This window comes from Anabrus simplex, chromosome 11 (genome assembly GCF_040414725.1).
Source record: "Anabrus simplex isolate iqAnaSimp1 chromosome 11, ASM4041472v1, whole genome shotgun sequence".
Taxonomy (NCBI): domain Eukaryota; kingdom Metazoa; phylum Arthropoda; class Insecta; order Orthoptera; family Tettigoniidae; genus Anabrus; species Anabrus simplex.
The window spans coordinates 95,153,688-95,171,735 of NC_090275.1; the positions used below are offsets into that span (position 1 = coordinate 95,153,688).

Below are 18,048 nucleotides of genomic sequence, written 5' to 3' on the forward strand. Positions count from 1 at the left end.
AACTAGTAATGTTATGTCATCGGCATACGCAATGATGTTGAATTTTGCATCTAACGTGACAACACAATGAAGGTTTTGAACATTCTTTAACGCACTTTCAAGCACAATATAACACAGTATTGAGGAGAGACCATCTTCCTCTCTAACAGCAGTATTGACATTAAAAATTTCACTGAAATAATTTCCAATCGTGATCTTACATTTAACATTTCCGGTGCCCTCTCTGCATAAGCGCAAGAGTTTATCTTTTTTACATTCTTTTTTTAACAATCTGCTTTTTTTACAAGTTGTTTTACGTCATACAGACACAGATGGGTCAGGAAAGGCCTAGGAGTGCGAAGGAAGCGACCGTGGCCTTAATTATGATATAGCCCCAGCATTTGACTGGTGTAAAAATAGGAAGCTTCAGGGCTGCCGACAGTAGGGCTCGAATCCACTATCTCCCGAATGCAAGGTGATAAAGAGTTTATCTGAGATGTTAAACTGTTTCATAGCTTTCCATGTATCTTCCTTTGCAATGCTGTCATAAGCCTTTGTAAAATCCACAAAGGGAATGTAGATTTCGGCCTGCAATAAGAAAAATGTGTTTTGTTGGGCTTTCAGAAATATAATCAAATTATTTGTGGAGCCTCCGTGGCTCAGACGGCAGCGCGTCGGCCTCTCACCGCTGGAAACGGTGGTTCAAATCCCGGTCACTCCATGTGAGATTTGTGCTGGACAAAGCGGAGGCGGGACAGGTTTTTCTCCGGGTACTCCGGTTTTCCCTGTCATCTTTCATTCCAGCAACACTGTCCATTATCATTTCATAGCATTTATCAGTCATTAATAAATCACTTTGGGAGTGGTGACCCCATTGTAATAATAGACTGTATATGGTTCATTCATTACATACCTGACCTGGTCAAAGGCTGGAAAACAAGTTGTAGGTTTTCATTCAATCAAACTATTTGAAGTTTTGAAGTTATGACTGACATGTCAGTCGGTTAAACTCAGAGTTCCACTTCTGAGTGTTAGAAGTCAGCCACCGCTAACATGTGGAACTGTTGTCCCCTTAAAGATTAAAGCAAGAAAAATCATGAGAAAAAGAATTAAAAATGGAATACGTTACCCCAAACCGAACTCGGTAATATATTTCAAAATATCTATTACTTACTGATACGGTGAGATTGCGACGAATTCAATTTATAAGCCATTTGGAAAGAATGAGTAACAACAGACTTACTTATCAAATACACAAATATTTGCAGATCAAACGTACGAGATCAAAATGGTATAAGCAAGTAGAGAAAGACCTCACTGAATTAGGATCACCAAATCTGTAGGATAGGAATGTAATCAGAAAAATGGTTCCTACAATGGGATTTGAGGAAGACGAGAAGAAATCAACACGACGTACTTGGTCGGAGGAATAGAACTTACAAGAATCGATGAAAATGAAGAACTATTGGGCTAGGAGAAAAGCTCAAGAAATGCTGATTCCGCTTGGTCCTAACCGACCCATTCGCGTAGCAGAAGAAGAAGAAGAAGAAGAATCAAACCATTACATTTCCGGGCCAGTTGAAGATACCCCACCGAGCTCGATAGCTGCAGTCGCTTAAGTGCGGCCAGTATCCAGTATTCGGGAAATAGTAGGTTCGAACCCCACTGTCGGCAGCCCTGAAAGTGTTTTTCCGTGGTTTCCCATTTTCACACCTAATTAAGGCCACGGCCACTTCCTTCCCCACTCCTAGCCCTTCCCTCTCCCATCGTCGCCATAAGACATATCTGTGTCGGTGCGACGTAAAGCAACTAGCAAAAAAAAAAAAAAAAAAAAATACCCCGACACGTGTCCCCATTGGTTCCCCAAAACTCTTTGGGCGGCCTCAACGTTAGTGTAAGGTAAATTTTCGCCAGACGCAATGAAGGCATGTTTATGGCGTTTTCTGGTTTCTCTGACTGAGTCAAAATCAACTGCAGCTTGCATGATGTAAGTAACGGGAAGGAGGAAAGAGTGCCGGTTCGGTGATCGTGGGAAGGTAAGTACAATACTTGGGTAGTTGTACCGCAATGTGGATTGAAGTCACGCGACTGATCGTCAACCTCTGTTTCGATCAAGAGCTCTTCACTCATGATCCTTCATGACGACAACAGGGCCCTCAGATGTTACTTTTTTTTAATTATTTCTTTTGCTTTACGTCTCACCGACACAGATATGTCTTACGGCGACGATGGGATAGGAAAGGCCTAGGAATTGGAAGAAAGCCTTAATTAACATTTGCCTGGTGTGAAAATGGGAAACCACAAAAAACCATCATCGGGGCTGCTGACAGTGGGGCTCGAACCCACTATCTCCCGATTACTGGATATTGGCCGCACTTAAGCGACTGCAGCTTTTTTTTTTTTTTTTTCTAGTTGCTTTATAGTACGCGCACCTTTTCTTGAGCCCTGGTTCCCATTCGTTACTATGGAGATTCGGGCTCAAGAAAAGGTGCGCGTACTACGTCGCACCGACACAGATAGGTCTTATGGCGACGATGGGAGAGGGAAGGGCTAGGATTGGAAAGGAAGCGACCAACGCCTTAATTAAGGTACAGCCCCAACATTTGCCTGGTGTGAAAATGGGAAACTACGGAAAACAATTTTCAGGGTTGCCGAGCGACTGCAGCTATCGAGCTCGTTGATGTTACTTTTAACGTGGAAAACGGAAATTCTCGAATGGCATAGACGCAGTCTTGGAGAAGTACAAGATGAAAATACATATATCCAAAACAAAAGTAATGGAGAGCATTCGAACGAATCAAATGATGCAGGAAATATTAGATTACATATCAAGTCTTAAAGGAAGTAGATGCATATTATTACTTAAACAGTAGAATAAATACTGATGGCAGAAGTAAAGAGGACATGAATTGCAGACTAGCACAATCAAGGACGATTTTTCTTACGGGAAATACATTTGCTTACTTCAAACAGTGATATAGGAGTTAGAAAGATGTTCCTGAACATTTTCTTCTGGAGTATGGCATTGTAGACAATAACTAGCTCAGAAAGAAAGACTTTTGAAATGTGGTGTTACAGAAGAATGCTGAAGGTCAGATGGGTAGATCGAATCACGAATGAAGAGATACTGAATTGAATTGGTAAGAGGAGAAAGATTTGGCGAAATTTGACGAGAAGAGACAGAATGATAGGGCTCATCTTAAGCACCCAAAACTTGTTCAGTTAGTTTATGAGGGAAGTGTAGGAGGTAAGAACGGTGAAGGTAGACCAAGGCATGAATATGACAGTTTTTTTTTTTTGCTACTGGCTTTATGTCGCATAGACACAGATAGGTCTTATGGCGACGATGGGGTAGGAAAGGCCTAGGAGTTGGAAGGAAGCGGTCGTGGCCTTAATTAAGTTACAGCCGCAGCATTTGCCTGGTGTGAAAATGGGAAACTACGGAAAACCATCTTCAGGGTTGCCGACAATAGGATTCGAACACACTATCTCACGGATGCAAGAATATGACATATTAGAGTAGATGCAGTAGTGAGTAAAGTCGGATGATAAAATATTATAAATAAACATTCTCTTTCACTTACTTGTGTCGGTTTATTGTTACAAAGGACGGATTATATCGTACGTATGGCAACTTTATAAACCCCGTTTAATTTTTATAATATTTGTATTTATTACTCCGCCGTGTCGGGAAATCACGTGACGTCTCGCAAAATGTAGCAACGCAAGCTATTTCAGTCACATCGTCAAATGACAAATAAAACCGATCACAGAACCCAAGATAGAAGGATAAGAATAATAATAATGTTATTTGTTTTACGTCCCACTAACTAATTTTACGGTCTTCGGAGGCACCGAGGTGCCGGAATTTAGTCCCGCAGGAGTTCTTTTACGTGCCAGTAAATCTACCGACACGAGGCTGTCGTATTTGAGCACCTTCAAATACCACCGGACTGAGCCAGGATCGAACCTGCCAAGTTGGGGTTAGAAGGCCAGCGCCTTAACCGTCTGAGCCACTCAGCCCGGCCAAGATAGAAGGGAAATGTAGACTTGGACACAGAACCTTCTCCATGAGAGTCATCAACCTTCCGTGAGAAAGCATAGGAAAAAGAAGATAATGTCTTGAGAAGCATAAAATTGTCATTCTATACGGCTGTCTGATGTGTATTTTGTCAAATCATCATGCTCTGCGAGACATGTCCTTGAGTCTCGTGACTTCTTAGCACATACAAGAACGCTAAGCTGGTTACATGCCGAATGGTTGCAGTTTCTTGAGGTTACTGTATGATACTGAATCAGCGTGAAATTCAAAACTGTTTGGTGTTCAGAAAGGGGAGGAGTGAACAGGAAACGAGAAATGTTGCACTGCTATTTTAAATTAGCAGTCCTGTCAACGTTGACGCTACTAAAAGTTCGAGCTTCGACCGCGAGGTATCCGAAGACAGCTGTCAAAGGTCTGGAAGTCACAATGTAGTGACAGGTCTTGATGGCCGTGGTTCTTCCACCTTCTTGAAGCTACACTGGCGATAATAACTGAAGACTACCATTAGAAAGATGATATCGACCACTGGAAAAAAAGAAACAAGGGGTCAGTTACAGTGTTAACATTCAATGTGTTAGTAGATTGCGTCAAAAGGAACACGTGATGAACAGATAAAGCGAAGCAAAGCAAACTCAACGAACACAAGCTGGTAAGATCAAGCAAAGCATACAATCAAGCAAGCCTGCTGTTTTACAAGACTGTTATGCTTATGGCAAGGAAAATGACGTGCATTAATTAGGAATCTTGGTTGCCTTGGTCTTAGGGGCGTAACATTAGGGCCTGGAGGGCCTTGCAATGCAGGCGGGTTCGAGCCTTTACAAGAGGCCCCGCAGCAGTTGCGGCGCTAAGAAGCTCATCCCCAACTCCACCCCTCCCGCAATAATTGAATACGGGCCCCTCGTATCATGATAAGGAAAGTTACAAGATTATTTCGTAGCACAAGGTTGTACATTATTACAATGAACAGCAATGTGTATGTTGGGTATTCAGCCCGAAGGCTGGTTGGATCCTCAACAGGTTCACCATTAGCTGTCATTAGGTGTCACTGAAGAGACGTACTAGGGAAATGAGGAGTGAGGTGGTTTCCCGTTGCTTTCCTCACTGAGCACATCAGTCTGCCAAGCCCACTGAAATGCGTGCACCAAGCGACTCTATGAGCGACATTTTCACACCATTCATAGCAGGGAATGGCCTTCTTCTTCTTCTTCTTCTTCTTCTTCTTCGAATTTGTTTTACGTCGCACCGACACAGATAGGTCTTTGGCGACGATGGGATAGGAAAGTGCTAGGAGTGGAAGGAAGTGGTCGTGACCTTAATTAAGGTACAGCCCCGGCATTTGCCTGGTGTGAAAATGGGAAACCACGAAAAACTATCTTCAGCGCTGCCGACAGTGGGGCTCGAACCCACTATCTCCCGATTACTGGATACTGGCCGCACTTAAGCGACTGCAGCTATCGAGCTCGGTAGCAGGGACTGGCTTCATAAGGAATGGCATTACTAGCGTCACTCATACCTCAGCCACTTTCATACTGTCAAAGCCAAGTATAAGACTGAGACAGGTCAATGAAAGTAACAATTTTATTCTAGCCCGTACCAGCAGACATGGTGCACTGTAAACACTACATCTTGCCAGCAAAGGCCTATGAACAGCAATAATAATAATAATAATAATAATAATAATAATAATAATAATAATAATAATAATAATAATAATAATAATAATAATAATAATAATAATAATAATAATAATAATAATGTTCCAGAATTTAGTTCTCAAATCCGAAGGAATTACAATAATACACTTATATGGCGCACGCACACACACACACACACACACACACACTCAAGAAATACGTATTCCAATTATAGTAACCAAAACACGCTGACCGTCACAGTATTAAGAAATAATCTCGTCCATAGGACCAAATAATTTACAACGCAACCGTCCATCGTAGGCCTACTTAGCTACACTGACTGCCGAGAGTTATAAACAGGCTCGAAACTTCAGCATTTAGACTTTAGATAAGGAGGATGTCTTTGTTATCGCATCTTCGCTGACTACTCGGTTCTCAGATCTGGCTAATTACTTCAAAAGCTTTGTTGATTGTTGTGAGTGGCAGCAAGTGATGGTTATTATTAGAACAGGTTGGGAAACCCACATTCTTTCAAAAATAACCACCGTACTCCTACTGACGAGCCAACGGCCGTAACCGTGTTGAAACACCGGATCCCGTGAGATCTCCGAAGTTAAGCAACATTGGGCGTGGTCATGATTTGGATGGGTTGCCACGCGCTTTTGGTGGGGGGGGGGGTAAGATAATGGAGGAGCGGAAAGGAACTGGCCACCCTACAGCACGTAAACTCCGGCTCAGGCTCACCTCTGCGCCACCCTACAGCACGTAAACTCCGGCTCAGGCACACCTCTGCGCCACTCTACCGCACGTAAACTCCGGCTCAGGCACACCTCTGCGGAGGTTCGGACCTGCGTTCGGGCAGAATACACCCTTACCTTATCTACTGACGGAAGGAACTCTGCAGTACGACGGCCTAAGTTGGTAATACAAATAATACCGTGTTGTGTGCTGTAGCTTTATCAATATGTAAAATCATTCTTCAACTACTGAATTAAGAAACAGTCATGGGCCTTATCGTAGACTCCTCCGAAATAAATACAAATAATATAAAAATAGCCTAATGTAACTCTGCGCAGAAATGACCAGCGCGGTTTTGTAGAATCAGTTGATTTTTTGTAAAAATGTATACGTTGAGGAATTGATACTTGATATCATATTTCAGTTAGAAAATTATAGTTTATTGCTCTGTAGTGCATTTGAGTTCGTATTATGCACACATTTGCTCAACATTTGACTTTTGACACAATGTATAATGCCAGTACGAAGCTGGTGTAGTAAGAATCAGTCAACTTAGGTTCAACGAACACTCTTTGCGCGAAGTGAATAATAGACTACGCTTATCAGTTGTGCGATTTGATATTTTTCAAACTTTATTTGAACAGTTTTTAATTTAACTTTTTAAATCGAGTAAATGATTATAACCACGACTTCGGTTTCAGTTACAGGGTACAGTTGTAGTTACTGAAAAATGAAATCAATTTAAGTTAAGTTCAAACATCTAAGTGGTGCTTGGTTGGCAATTCAACAGCTCAGCCGTTAAACCACGGAGGTAGACAAATAAAACCTATTAAGATTTATTTTTTAATAATCTTTCAATAACGAATAATACATTTGTTCATATAAGTTGACAATATATTGCATTACTTCAACCTGATGTAATTAAATTTATATTACCAATACTAGTTATTCATATAGGTTTCTATATTTTATTTCGGCCGTACGGTTAGGGGCACACAGCTGTGAGCTTGCATCCCGGAGATAGTGGGTTCAAACCCCAATGTCGGCAGCCCTGAAGATGATTTTCCGTGGTTTCCCATTTTCATACCAGGCAAATGCTGGGGCTGTACCTTAATTAAGGCCACGGCCGCTTCATTCCCTCTTCCTTGTCTATCCCTTCCTATCTTCCCATCCCCCCGCAAGGCCCCTATTCAGCATAGCAGGTGAGGCCGCCTGGGCGAGGTACTGGTCATTCTCCCCAGTTGTATCCCCGACCCAAAGTCGGAAGCTCCAAGGACACTGCCCTTGAAGCGGTAGAGGTGGAATACCTCGCTGCGTCCGAGGGAAAAACCGACCCTGGAGAGTAAACAGGTTAAGTAAGTAACTAAGTAAGATACAAAAACTTACCGAGTATGTTGTTTTGTTTTTTTTTGCTTTACGTCGCACCGACACAGATAGGTCTTACGGCGACGATGGACGGGAAAGGCCTAGGAATAGGAAGGAAGCGGCCGTGGCCTTAATTAAGGTACAGCCCCAGCATTTGCCTGGTGTGAAAATGGGAAACCACGGAAAACCATCTTCAGGGCTGCCGACAGTGGGATTCGAACCCACTATCTCCCGGATGCGAGCTCACAGCTGCGCGCTCCTAACCGCACGGCCAACTCGCCCGGTACTTACCGAATACATCATGCCAATGTTGAAATATTTTTTAATTACTCGTTAATGTTCTTGTAGCCACATATTTCAGAAAGCTTTAGATATAGGCCGTCCTAGATATTTGAAAATATTTACCACAAACAACTGAACTATCAGACTTGATTTGTTAAGAAGGAAGCCATACTTTCCAATGTCGACTCAGTTAAATGTCACTACCTGTAAAACAACACATTACCCCTTGTTTGACAATGTGTTTTTTACAGGTATGTTGCAGTATAATATGTATATTTAACGCACGTGTTCGACAGACTTAAGAGCTTTTAAGTTACATATAAGACTTGATTGTCAATATGTTCCGTAATTTGCGTTGTACTTCGATATTCACTTCGTCTTCTTTATCTGTTTACCCTCCAGGGTCGGCTTTTCCCTCGGACTCGGCGAGGGATCCCACTTCTACCGCCCCAAGGGCAGTGCTCAGGAGCTGCAGACTCTGGGTCGGAGATACAACTGGGGAGGATGATCTTTACCTAGCCCAGGAGGCAGCACCTGCTATGCTGAACAGGGGCCTTGCGGGGGGATAGGAAGATTGAAAGGGATAGACGAGGAAGAGGGAAGGAAGCGGCCGTGGCCTTAAGTTATGTTCCATCCCGGCATTTGCCTGGAGGAGAAGAGGGAAACCACGGAAAACCACTTTCAGGATGGCTGAAGTGGGAATCGAATCCACCTCTACTCAGTTGACCTCGCGAGGCTGAGTGTACCCCGTTCCAGCCCTCGTACCACTTTTCAAATTTCGTGGCAGAACCGGCAATCGAACCCGGGCCTCCGGGGGGTGGCAGCTAATAATACTAACCACTACACCACAGAGGCGGACACTTCGATATTCACACATACATATATATTGAAGGAACTCTTTCAGTAATGTAATGAGTTTATTCAATTATCCTGTTTCCGAATAGGAAGTCCTGAATGAACCGAAAATGAAGTTAATCTTATGTCATTTATTGCCCATTGTTACGCTATCTCAGCCAAAATAAAAGGGTTGAAAACAATAGGAAAATTATCAAGTGCACATGTAATAAACTGCGGTTATACAGGTAGTCCTTGAAAAAAGTTTCAATATATACAGACGAGAAAACACACAACAAACGAAGGAAAAAAGATCCTATAAACATTGGACGTAAACCTACTAGCGTGTTGCGTTATGGTCTTACTATGATCGGGCATCGGCCCATTGTCATCGTAAGGTTAAGCCACACCTAACACGGGTTTTCCATGGGCGATGTATTGGTTGCGGAGGTTCAATTTCTTGGCCTGCCCATTCGCCTGACCTTAAACCCTTAGATTTTTGGCTTTGGGGACGTGTAAAGACCATAAATGATGTGGATAAACTACGACAACCAGTTTCTGATGCCTGTGATGTAATCCGGCAACAGCCAACGGTGTTCCAACTAATGTGTGATTCCATGCGAAGCAGGGTGGAAGACTGTACTGAAATGGGCGCCGGTCACATCGAGCACATGTTGTGAAGAAAAGATCAAAGATATTTTGATCATTGACAGTAGTGATAGCGGACCATAACTCTAAAGATATTGGGTTTAAGACCAATGTTTATAGGACCTTTATTTCTTCGTTTGTTGCGTGCTGCCTCCTCTGTAAATACTGGAATTTTTTCAAAGACACCTCTATATAGGAAGTTTTTGATGAACATACATTTTTATATTACAGTGCAATGAATCTTGCTTAAAAGAGAACATTTTCTATAAATTGCCCTAAACACTGCTTGTCACTCTCCCAACATAATAGAAGTAGGTGTTGGACAAATGTATATTAAAGACTAAGACAACATTTTATCTACTACCACAATAAACAGTAGACGTTTGGAAAGTAGGTCTCCTCTCCACACTGTGAAATAAACTTATTTTACAACACACTTCGTGACCTATTGCATTACATTACTGCATTCACAATATACTTACATGACAAAGGTAGTGACCGTTTCCTGTTTAAATATAAAGGAAATATACTTAACATTATAATGTAACAACATTATTGCTTCAACAAACAGGAAGCCATTTCATCGACTTTATTATATTCTTCTTCTTCTTCTTCTTCTTGAAAGGTGTGGCTGGACTCATGTGTTATCGTCCAGTCACGAAAACATTAATTACTTCAACACTGACACATGTATCACTCGTATTGTACGTTAAAAATGTAATTGATAGAAAAACATACCATAGGAGTCACACAAGAAACGATGATGACATATAAGGCAGAGGTTAAAGTGATTTATATCCCACCAAAATTACGACAAACATTTTGCATTGGAAGAGTGAGCATAAAGAGACTGTCAGAGGATTACAATACAATATGTGCATCATCAAGAAACTGATTTATGCTGTTAACAAGAGTAGGAGTTAGAGAGGATAATAAACACGAAATACTTGTGGGGAAGGGGATGCCTATGTTAAGCAAAGAGGATAGGAAGCGCTGGCGGGGAACATCAAAAGCAGGACATTGTAACAGGAGGTGATTACTGTCAGTATCAGACAAGCCACAAGCACAGGAAGTTGGGGGAGGAAGATGAAAACGATTTTTATATTGGGGAGTAAGGGCATGATTAAAACGTAGACGTATAATAGATGTGATATGGCGCCGAGAGTACGTACCATAATAAAACCACGGCTTAGGAGGAATAACAGGTTGTAATTGATGATAAAAACGTCCCTTTTCTCGTGACGTTTGATTCCAATCGGACTGCCAATGTCGATATGCTATATCCCGCACTTCATGAATGAGATCAGAAGGGGGATCGCAAGAAAAAGAGGGGGGGATTGTTGTGATGCTCGTTTAGCTGCCTGATCAGCAGTCTCATTCCCCATGATACCAGAGTGACTGGGGACCCAAACTAGAGTTATACAACCACCAGAACGAGTAAGGATATATAAGAGATACTTAACGCTATATAAGTACCAATTAGGGGAAGAAAGAGGCGAGCATCCGTAAAAATCGTAACCTTATCATAAGCATGTGACCTGATGGTAATGAGGGCTTGTCGAATAGCAAACAATTCGGCGGTAAAAACAGAAAAGGCAGAAGGGAGGGAAAACTCAGAGAAAGTATAAAAGGCTGCTCCAACGCCGTGTGCTGATTTTGATCCGTCAGTATAAATACTTACTTCCCTTATGTAGAGGGAAAGTCGAATACGTTTAGTTGCAAGAGGGGAAAGAGGAGTAGAATGTGTTAGACAAGAAAATGATTCAGAAGAAGATATAATTACTTGAGGACAAAAGGACTGACTGTCATAAGGGATAGAGTATAAAGGCAATGTGGGTAAACGGAGGAGCTCAACTTCTCTTGGTATAAGAGAACGAAATGCGGTATATAAAGCAGGGACACGGTTTCCACGGGGAGATTTGGAAGAATAATAAGAATGTAAAAGTCGTATATTCTCTACATAAAAATATTGCTCCACTACTCGGAAAAGCATAGAATAAAGGATATGGTTTTGGGCTTAGAAGACGAGAGAGCGAGTACATATTCCTTGATTGTCCCTCTGTTATTAGCCTCTTACAATATCCACCCACAGGGGAGAGAAGAGTTCCGATAAATCACAAGAAATATGTAGCTTCATGATCTACGTTCAACAACATGTCAGCTGATCCAGCACACAACAATCCCATGCCATGTCACAAGATAGCCCCATCTATCAAGATCTACGTCCAAACAATATGGTAGCTGATCCAGCACACAACATTCCAATGCCATGTCACAAGATAGCCTCACCTATCATGCTAAACGTCCAACAACATGTCACCTGATCCACCACACAACATTCCCATGTAATGCCACAAGATAGCCCCACCTGTCACGATCTATGTCCAATAATACGGCAGCTGATCCACCACATTATTCCCATGGCATGTCACAAGATAGCTCCACCTGTCAAGATCTAAGTCCACCAATATGGCAGCTGATCCAGCACACAACATTCCCATGGCATGTCACAAGACAGCCCCACCTATCAAGATGTACGTTCAACAATATGGCAGCTGATCCAGCACACAACACCCTCCTATTTAGGCGACACAACCCAGAGGACGGTCTACTTACTGCGTCACTCCAGTTAGCATCCGGCTCCATGGTTAAATGGTTAGCATGTTGGCCTTTGGTCACAGGGGCCCCGGGTTCGATTCCCAGCAGGGTCGGGAATTTTAACCATCATTGGTTAATTTCGCTGGCATGGAGGCTGGGTGCATGTGTCGTCTTCATCATCATTTCATCCTCATCACGACGCGCAGGTCGCCTACGGATGTCAAATCAAAAGGCCTGCACCTGGCGAGCCGACCCTGTCCTCGGACAATTCCGGCACTAAAAGCCATACGCCATTTCATTACTCCAGTTAGCTCAACGTAAATCTAGCTGACCGAGCTCAGAGATTCATTATTCAAACTAATGTCGGTAGATGGAGTTGTGCAGAGCCGTGCGCTTCAACACAGCGAAGGTGATGCAATCACTTCGCTGGAAGAAAAGGTTTGACATGAATATGTCTTAGTCCTGGGGGTCATCCAAAAATTTGCGTGACGTGATATGACGTGATGTGACAAAATCTTTTACCTAATAACAGTGACCTTCAGAGGTGCACGGGCTGTGGATTTGTATAAACAGTGTGTGTTGAAATAGAAGGCAATTGCACTAGTGCAGAAGAAACTGTGAGAGAAGAAGGAGGTCCGTATAAATTGTCTAGGTCTGTGTTGAAATTATTTTGTATTCTGTGCTGTCACTAGGCAAACTGTTTTGTTATTGTATTACATAAACAATTTACTATTAAGAATAGAATATGTTTTTCAAAAGGATCTATATAAATAAAATGTCTTGAAATAGAAGGCACTAAAGCATTTCAATATGCTGCAATTTGCTTTACGTCGCACTGACACATAGGTCTTATGGCGACGATGGGATAGGAAAGGCCTAGGAATGGGAAGGAAGCGGCCGTGACCTTAATTATTAAGGTACAGCCTGGTGTGAAAATGAGAAACCATGAAAAAACCATCTTCAGGGTTGCCGACAGTGGGACTCGAACCAACTATCTCCCGGATGCGAGCTCACAGCTGCGCGGCCCTAGCCACACAGCCAACTCGCCCGGTATATTTCAATATGAAATGTATAAATAGAGTGTTATCAAGTTTATTAAAGACGTATTCATGATTACTTGATTTTTGCAAAGGGAAAACTTCTCCGTCTCTTTTTCTTGTTTGGTGGCAATTTAAGCTGTCGAAACGCTCTGGTTCTTATAATATCAAACGGACACGGGGAATAGGAAGTTTTCTATTTAACCAAATCTCGATTAACTGAATTTCCAGGTTAACCGAATCGCTAGAAATCGTGCGCGATCTTGTTTTATGCGGGAGCACTGGAAAAACACTTCTGAAATATTTTGTAACGATCCTTTTCAACATGCAGTACTGCGAAATATTAGAAGGGAAAACACTAACTGAAATTAAAATACGCCGATTTGAATATGCGCCGCTCAAGCATTAAAACATAAGTAGAAATTATGCAAATCTTACGTTGAATTCCTTTTTGCCTTTTTTCCTCACCTAACATTGTACACGTCGAGTTTGGTAGACTTCGGAGGCTGATAAGGCGTTAAATCTGGAGAATCTGGCTTTATATCAACAAATGAGATTAGAAAGTGGGCATTCCTTCAGAGAACTACATTTACCAATGGAGAATGTTCAGGCGGCACATCCTGTGGTAGAGCTTTTCACATTTCGTACCATGAAATGAACAGTACATGGAACATTTATTCAGAAATTGTATTTATGAAGCAAGTTCTACTGTTTTGCTTGTGATTATTTATGATAGCTTCGTACATAAAACATTCTTCCAAAATATTTATTTATGAATCAAGTTCTTTCTTTCTTTCTTTCTTAATCTGTTTACCCTCCAGGGTTGGCTTTTCCCTCGGACTCAGCGAGGGATCCCACTTCTACCGCCTCAACGGCAGTGTCCTGGAGCTTCAGACTCTGGCTCGGGGAGATACAACTGGGTAGGATGACCAGTACCTCGCCCAGGCGGCGTCACCTGCTATGCTGAACAGGGGCCTTGCGGGGTGATGGGAAAATTGGAAGGGATAGACAAGGAAGAGGAAAGGAAGCGGCCGTGGCCTTAAGTTAGGTAGAATCCCGGCATTTGCCTGGAGGAGAAGTGGGAAACCACGGAAAACCACTTCCAGGATGGCCGAGGTAAGAATCGAACCCACCTCTACTCATTTGACCTCACGAGGCTGAGTGGACCCCGTTCCAGCCCTCGTACCACTTTTCAAATTTTCGTGGCAGAGCCGGGAATCGAACCCGGGCCTCCGGGGGTGGCAGCTAATCACACTAAACACTACACCACAGGGGCGGACACATAAAACTTTCTACTAAAATATTTATTTATGAATCAAGTTCTTTCTGTTTCCTTGTGAATATTATTGAAGGTTCCGTACATAAAACTCCTTCAAAAATGTATTTGAGAAACAAGTTTCATTATTGTTGTGCATTTTTCTCTTTGTGATTATTATTATATAGGAATGTTTGTCTTAATAGTTGTTCCTCATTTCACATGCCAGTGTTCATGTTAATCATACCCCACTAATAATTACCCTAAGTCTGCACGTGGTGACCCATAGTACTAATGTTGCACGGCGCAAGGTAGAGTTTTGCCGAAAGCTAGCCTAACGTGTGTGTTTTTCGTTTGAAATAAAATTATTGTTTCAATGCATTTTTAGTGAGTTAATACAGTAAATGGATGTCTGTAGTTATTTTGAAATCCAATTATTCCGCTTTAATCAAGCACCATCAATCTCATCAAATTCGGTTGAACAGGGCTCTCGTGTGTATAGATAGTGCCAAAGAGGACGTGTGATAACAATGTAAACGAATCCCAACAATTCTAAAATATCATACATAACCATACTTTATTTTTAATGTTTCTTTATATATTTTTATTACGGTAAAAGGGGAATTATGTCCACAACTTGAGCGGCGTGAACTTTTCTTGCAATCGTGTCATTTAACTCTCCATTTACGTAAAAGCAGGTGGTTGTTGTATACAAAGAAGCAGATTGGTATAACACAAATAAAATGCTTATTGTTGAAGTTTTTTACTCTGTACAAAATTAAAGTTTCTCTAACATGTAATCTGAATAAGCTTGAGGATGTCTTGGAAAATTATACATATATACAAATCTAACCTAATATGTACAATAAGTTTCTCGTTGCCAGAACACAATGCAAATCAGTATCCCTATAATTGACTGCCTAAGTTGATCATGAGAAAAGTTCTAGTAGAAGGCTATGTAAGTTTACAATCTTAATATGACAGCAGCCACTAAATAAAATGTATCAAGTGATAGAGCCATGCAAAGCAGACAGGATGAGACTAGAGAGCTTAACCTGAGGTGAAACCTCTCGGCTAGCATTAGTCCACCAGTTCGGTGCACATTTTCAAAAGGCATGACCTCCGTCCCCGACTTACGGTGTAGGCTAGACGTTGGACAGCTGCTAACAGCCTGCCTATCTCTTCTGCCTGCTCGCCGATACACCGAGTGGTCCACCAGCCCCTTGCGATCTAGTTTTATGCATCCCTTCACATTTACTACAATTCTGAAGGACATCGGACCCTCTCCCTAAACCAAGGTAATATAACAAGACATGTGTTTTCGGACTACAAGACAGCAGGAATCGTGAGCGCCACGATTAATTCATCATGGGTACCTCGAATGAACCCGTACAACGAGTACAGATACGCAGAACACGTACTTTAAAACAGGAGGTTGAGGCACAGAGCGGGAGCACGGTACTGTATAGGCTGGGAAGTGGGCGCTGTAAGTCAAGTGTCGCAGTAGCTCACATGGCAAGTGGGCGAGGTAGGAGGTTCGAATCCCACATAAGAATTTTTTTACAGCCAGTTGCCTGGGATGTGGTAAGGTTGCATACTCAATAGCTTCCAAGGACTGATTTACTTAATTGACCCTGTAAAAGACTGTATGTACCGTTGCAATGGGTATCGTGCTGGGTTGGACGAGGATGAGGAGATGATGGTTTGTGGCCAGTTAGCTACGTCGCACATGTTCTAAGCTTCGTAGACCACAGCTGGGGCAATGTATGCCCCATTGGAACGATAACAACATGCGATGGCAGGAAAGTATGTAGCTGCGCGAACTCCCCTCCTTCGAAGCAATTCACAACACAAAGTTTATTTCCTGCCTCGAGATGTATTCCAGCGACGAATATGTGGATATGTTACTTATGTATGGAGAAGCTAGACATAATGTATACCAGGCACAATGCCTGCATCAAGAACGCTATCCGCATAGGCGACAACCGACGGGCATGACATTTCGGAGTGTGGAAAGACTCCTGCGGGATACCGCATCTCTGGAAAGGACACAGTCTGTTCGAGATCATCCTGTGACGTCTGCTGACAATGAAGAGGTTGTGTTTGACGCTATCCGGCGTAACCCTCATACTAGCACACGGGCCATTGCACAGGAGACGAACATCAGCCGAGCGTCTGTTATGCGGATACGCAGAACACGCTTCTCCAAGATGAACTACCACCGTTTTTGGAATATGTGCTACCCCTTGACCGCTACAAGATGCGGTTTCAACATGACTGAGCTACACCGCACGAGGCGGTGGTCGTCTGGAACCATCTCCATGCGACGTATCCTGATACATAGAAAGGAAGGGGAGGACCTGTCCTATGGCGCACCAGATCTCCCGATCTTACGCCGCTGGATTTTTCTGTGGAGCCATGTAGAACAACTGGTGTATGCACAGGAGCCGGCCAATTCTTGTCACCTTAGAGAGCTCATCATCGAGGCATGCTGCTCCGTTTCGCCAGATATGTTGCAATGGGTCAGACGCTCCTTACAACATCGCGCGCAGTTCTGTATCGACCACGGATGTCGTCAATTCGAGCAGGTGCTGCGTTAAACGACGTGGATAACTGAAATCCTGTCACATGTTTCCTATCCTCTATCAGCCCAGCTCCATACCAACTACCCTTTTCAGGGCCAAATAAACAAATCAGCCGTGAAAAATACCGGTATTAAGTATACAAACTTGCCACATCCCAGGCCTTCTAACCCTCGAGTACTTTCAACTATCACACATCCTACCGCGCGCTAGCGATGTGACCTACTGAGACACTTGACCTACGGCGCCCACTTCCCAGCCTATGCTGGCCACAGACCATCATCTCCTCATCCTCGTCCAACCCAGCACTATACCCAATGCAAAGTTACATACGGTCTTTTACAGGGTCAAATGAATGAATCAGTCCTTGGAAGCTATCAAGTATGCAACCTTATCACGTCCCAGACAACTGGCTGTTAAAAGAATTCTTATGTGGGAATCGAACCTCCTACCTCGAGTACTGTTCACTATATCATATCTCCCCGCCCGCTTGCCATGTGAGCTACTGCGACACTTGACCTATGGCGCCCACTTCCCAGCCACACAGTACCGTGCTCCCGTTCTGTGCCTCCACCTCCTGTTTTAAAGTAAGTGTTCTGCGCGTCTGTACTCGTTTTACGGGTTCATTCGAGGTACCCATGATGAATTATTCGTGGCTCTCACGATTCCTGCTGTCTTCTAGCCCGTAAACACACATCTTGTTATGAAATGAAATGAAATGAAATGAAATGTCGTATGGCTTTTAGTGCCGGGATATCCCAGGACGGGTTCGGCTCGCCAGGTGCAGGTATTTCTATTTGACTCCCGTAGGCGACCTGTGCATCGTAATGAGGATGAAATGATGATGAAGACAACACATACACCCAGCCCCCGTGCCATTGGAATTAACCAATTATGGTTAAAATCCCCGGCCCGGCCGGGAATCGAACCCGGGACCCTCTGAACCGAAGGCCAGTACGCTGACCGTTCAGCCAACGAGTCGGACACATCTTGTTATATTACCCCGGTTTATGTCCGACTCGTTGGCTGAACATCTTGTTATATTACCCCGGTT

General features: G+C 43.0%; 1 protein-coding gene across 1 annotated transcript in view; it reads right to left on the minus strand.

Annotated features, from left to right (window-relative positions):
- Window positions 1–3,945: 3,945 nt before the first annotated feature.
- The window catches only part of LOC136883287 (uncharacterized), a 97,045-nt gene continuing 82,942 nt past the window's right edge, over window positions 3,946–18,048 (minus strand). The window contains exon 6 of the mRNA XM_067155522.2: window positions 3,946–4,546. Coding sequence (XP_067011623.1) covers window positions 4,443–4,546 — 104 coding nt within the window. The 3' untranslated portion in view covers window positions 3,946–4,442. The remainder of the gene's footprint in view (window positions 4,547–18,048) is intronic.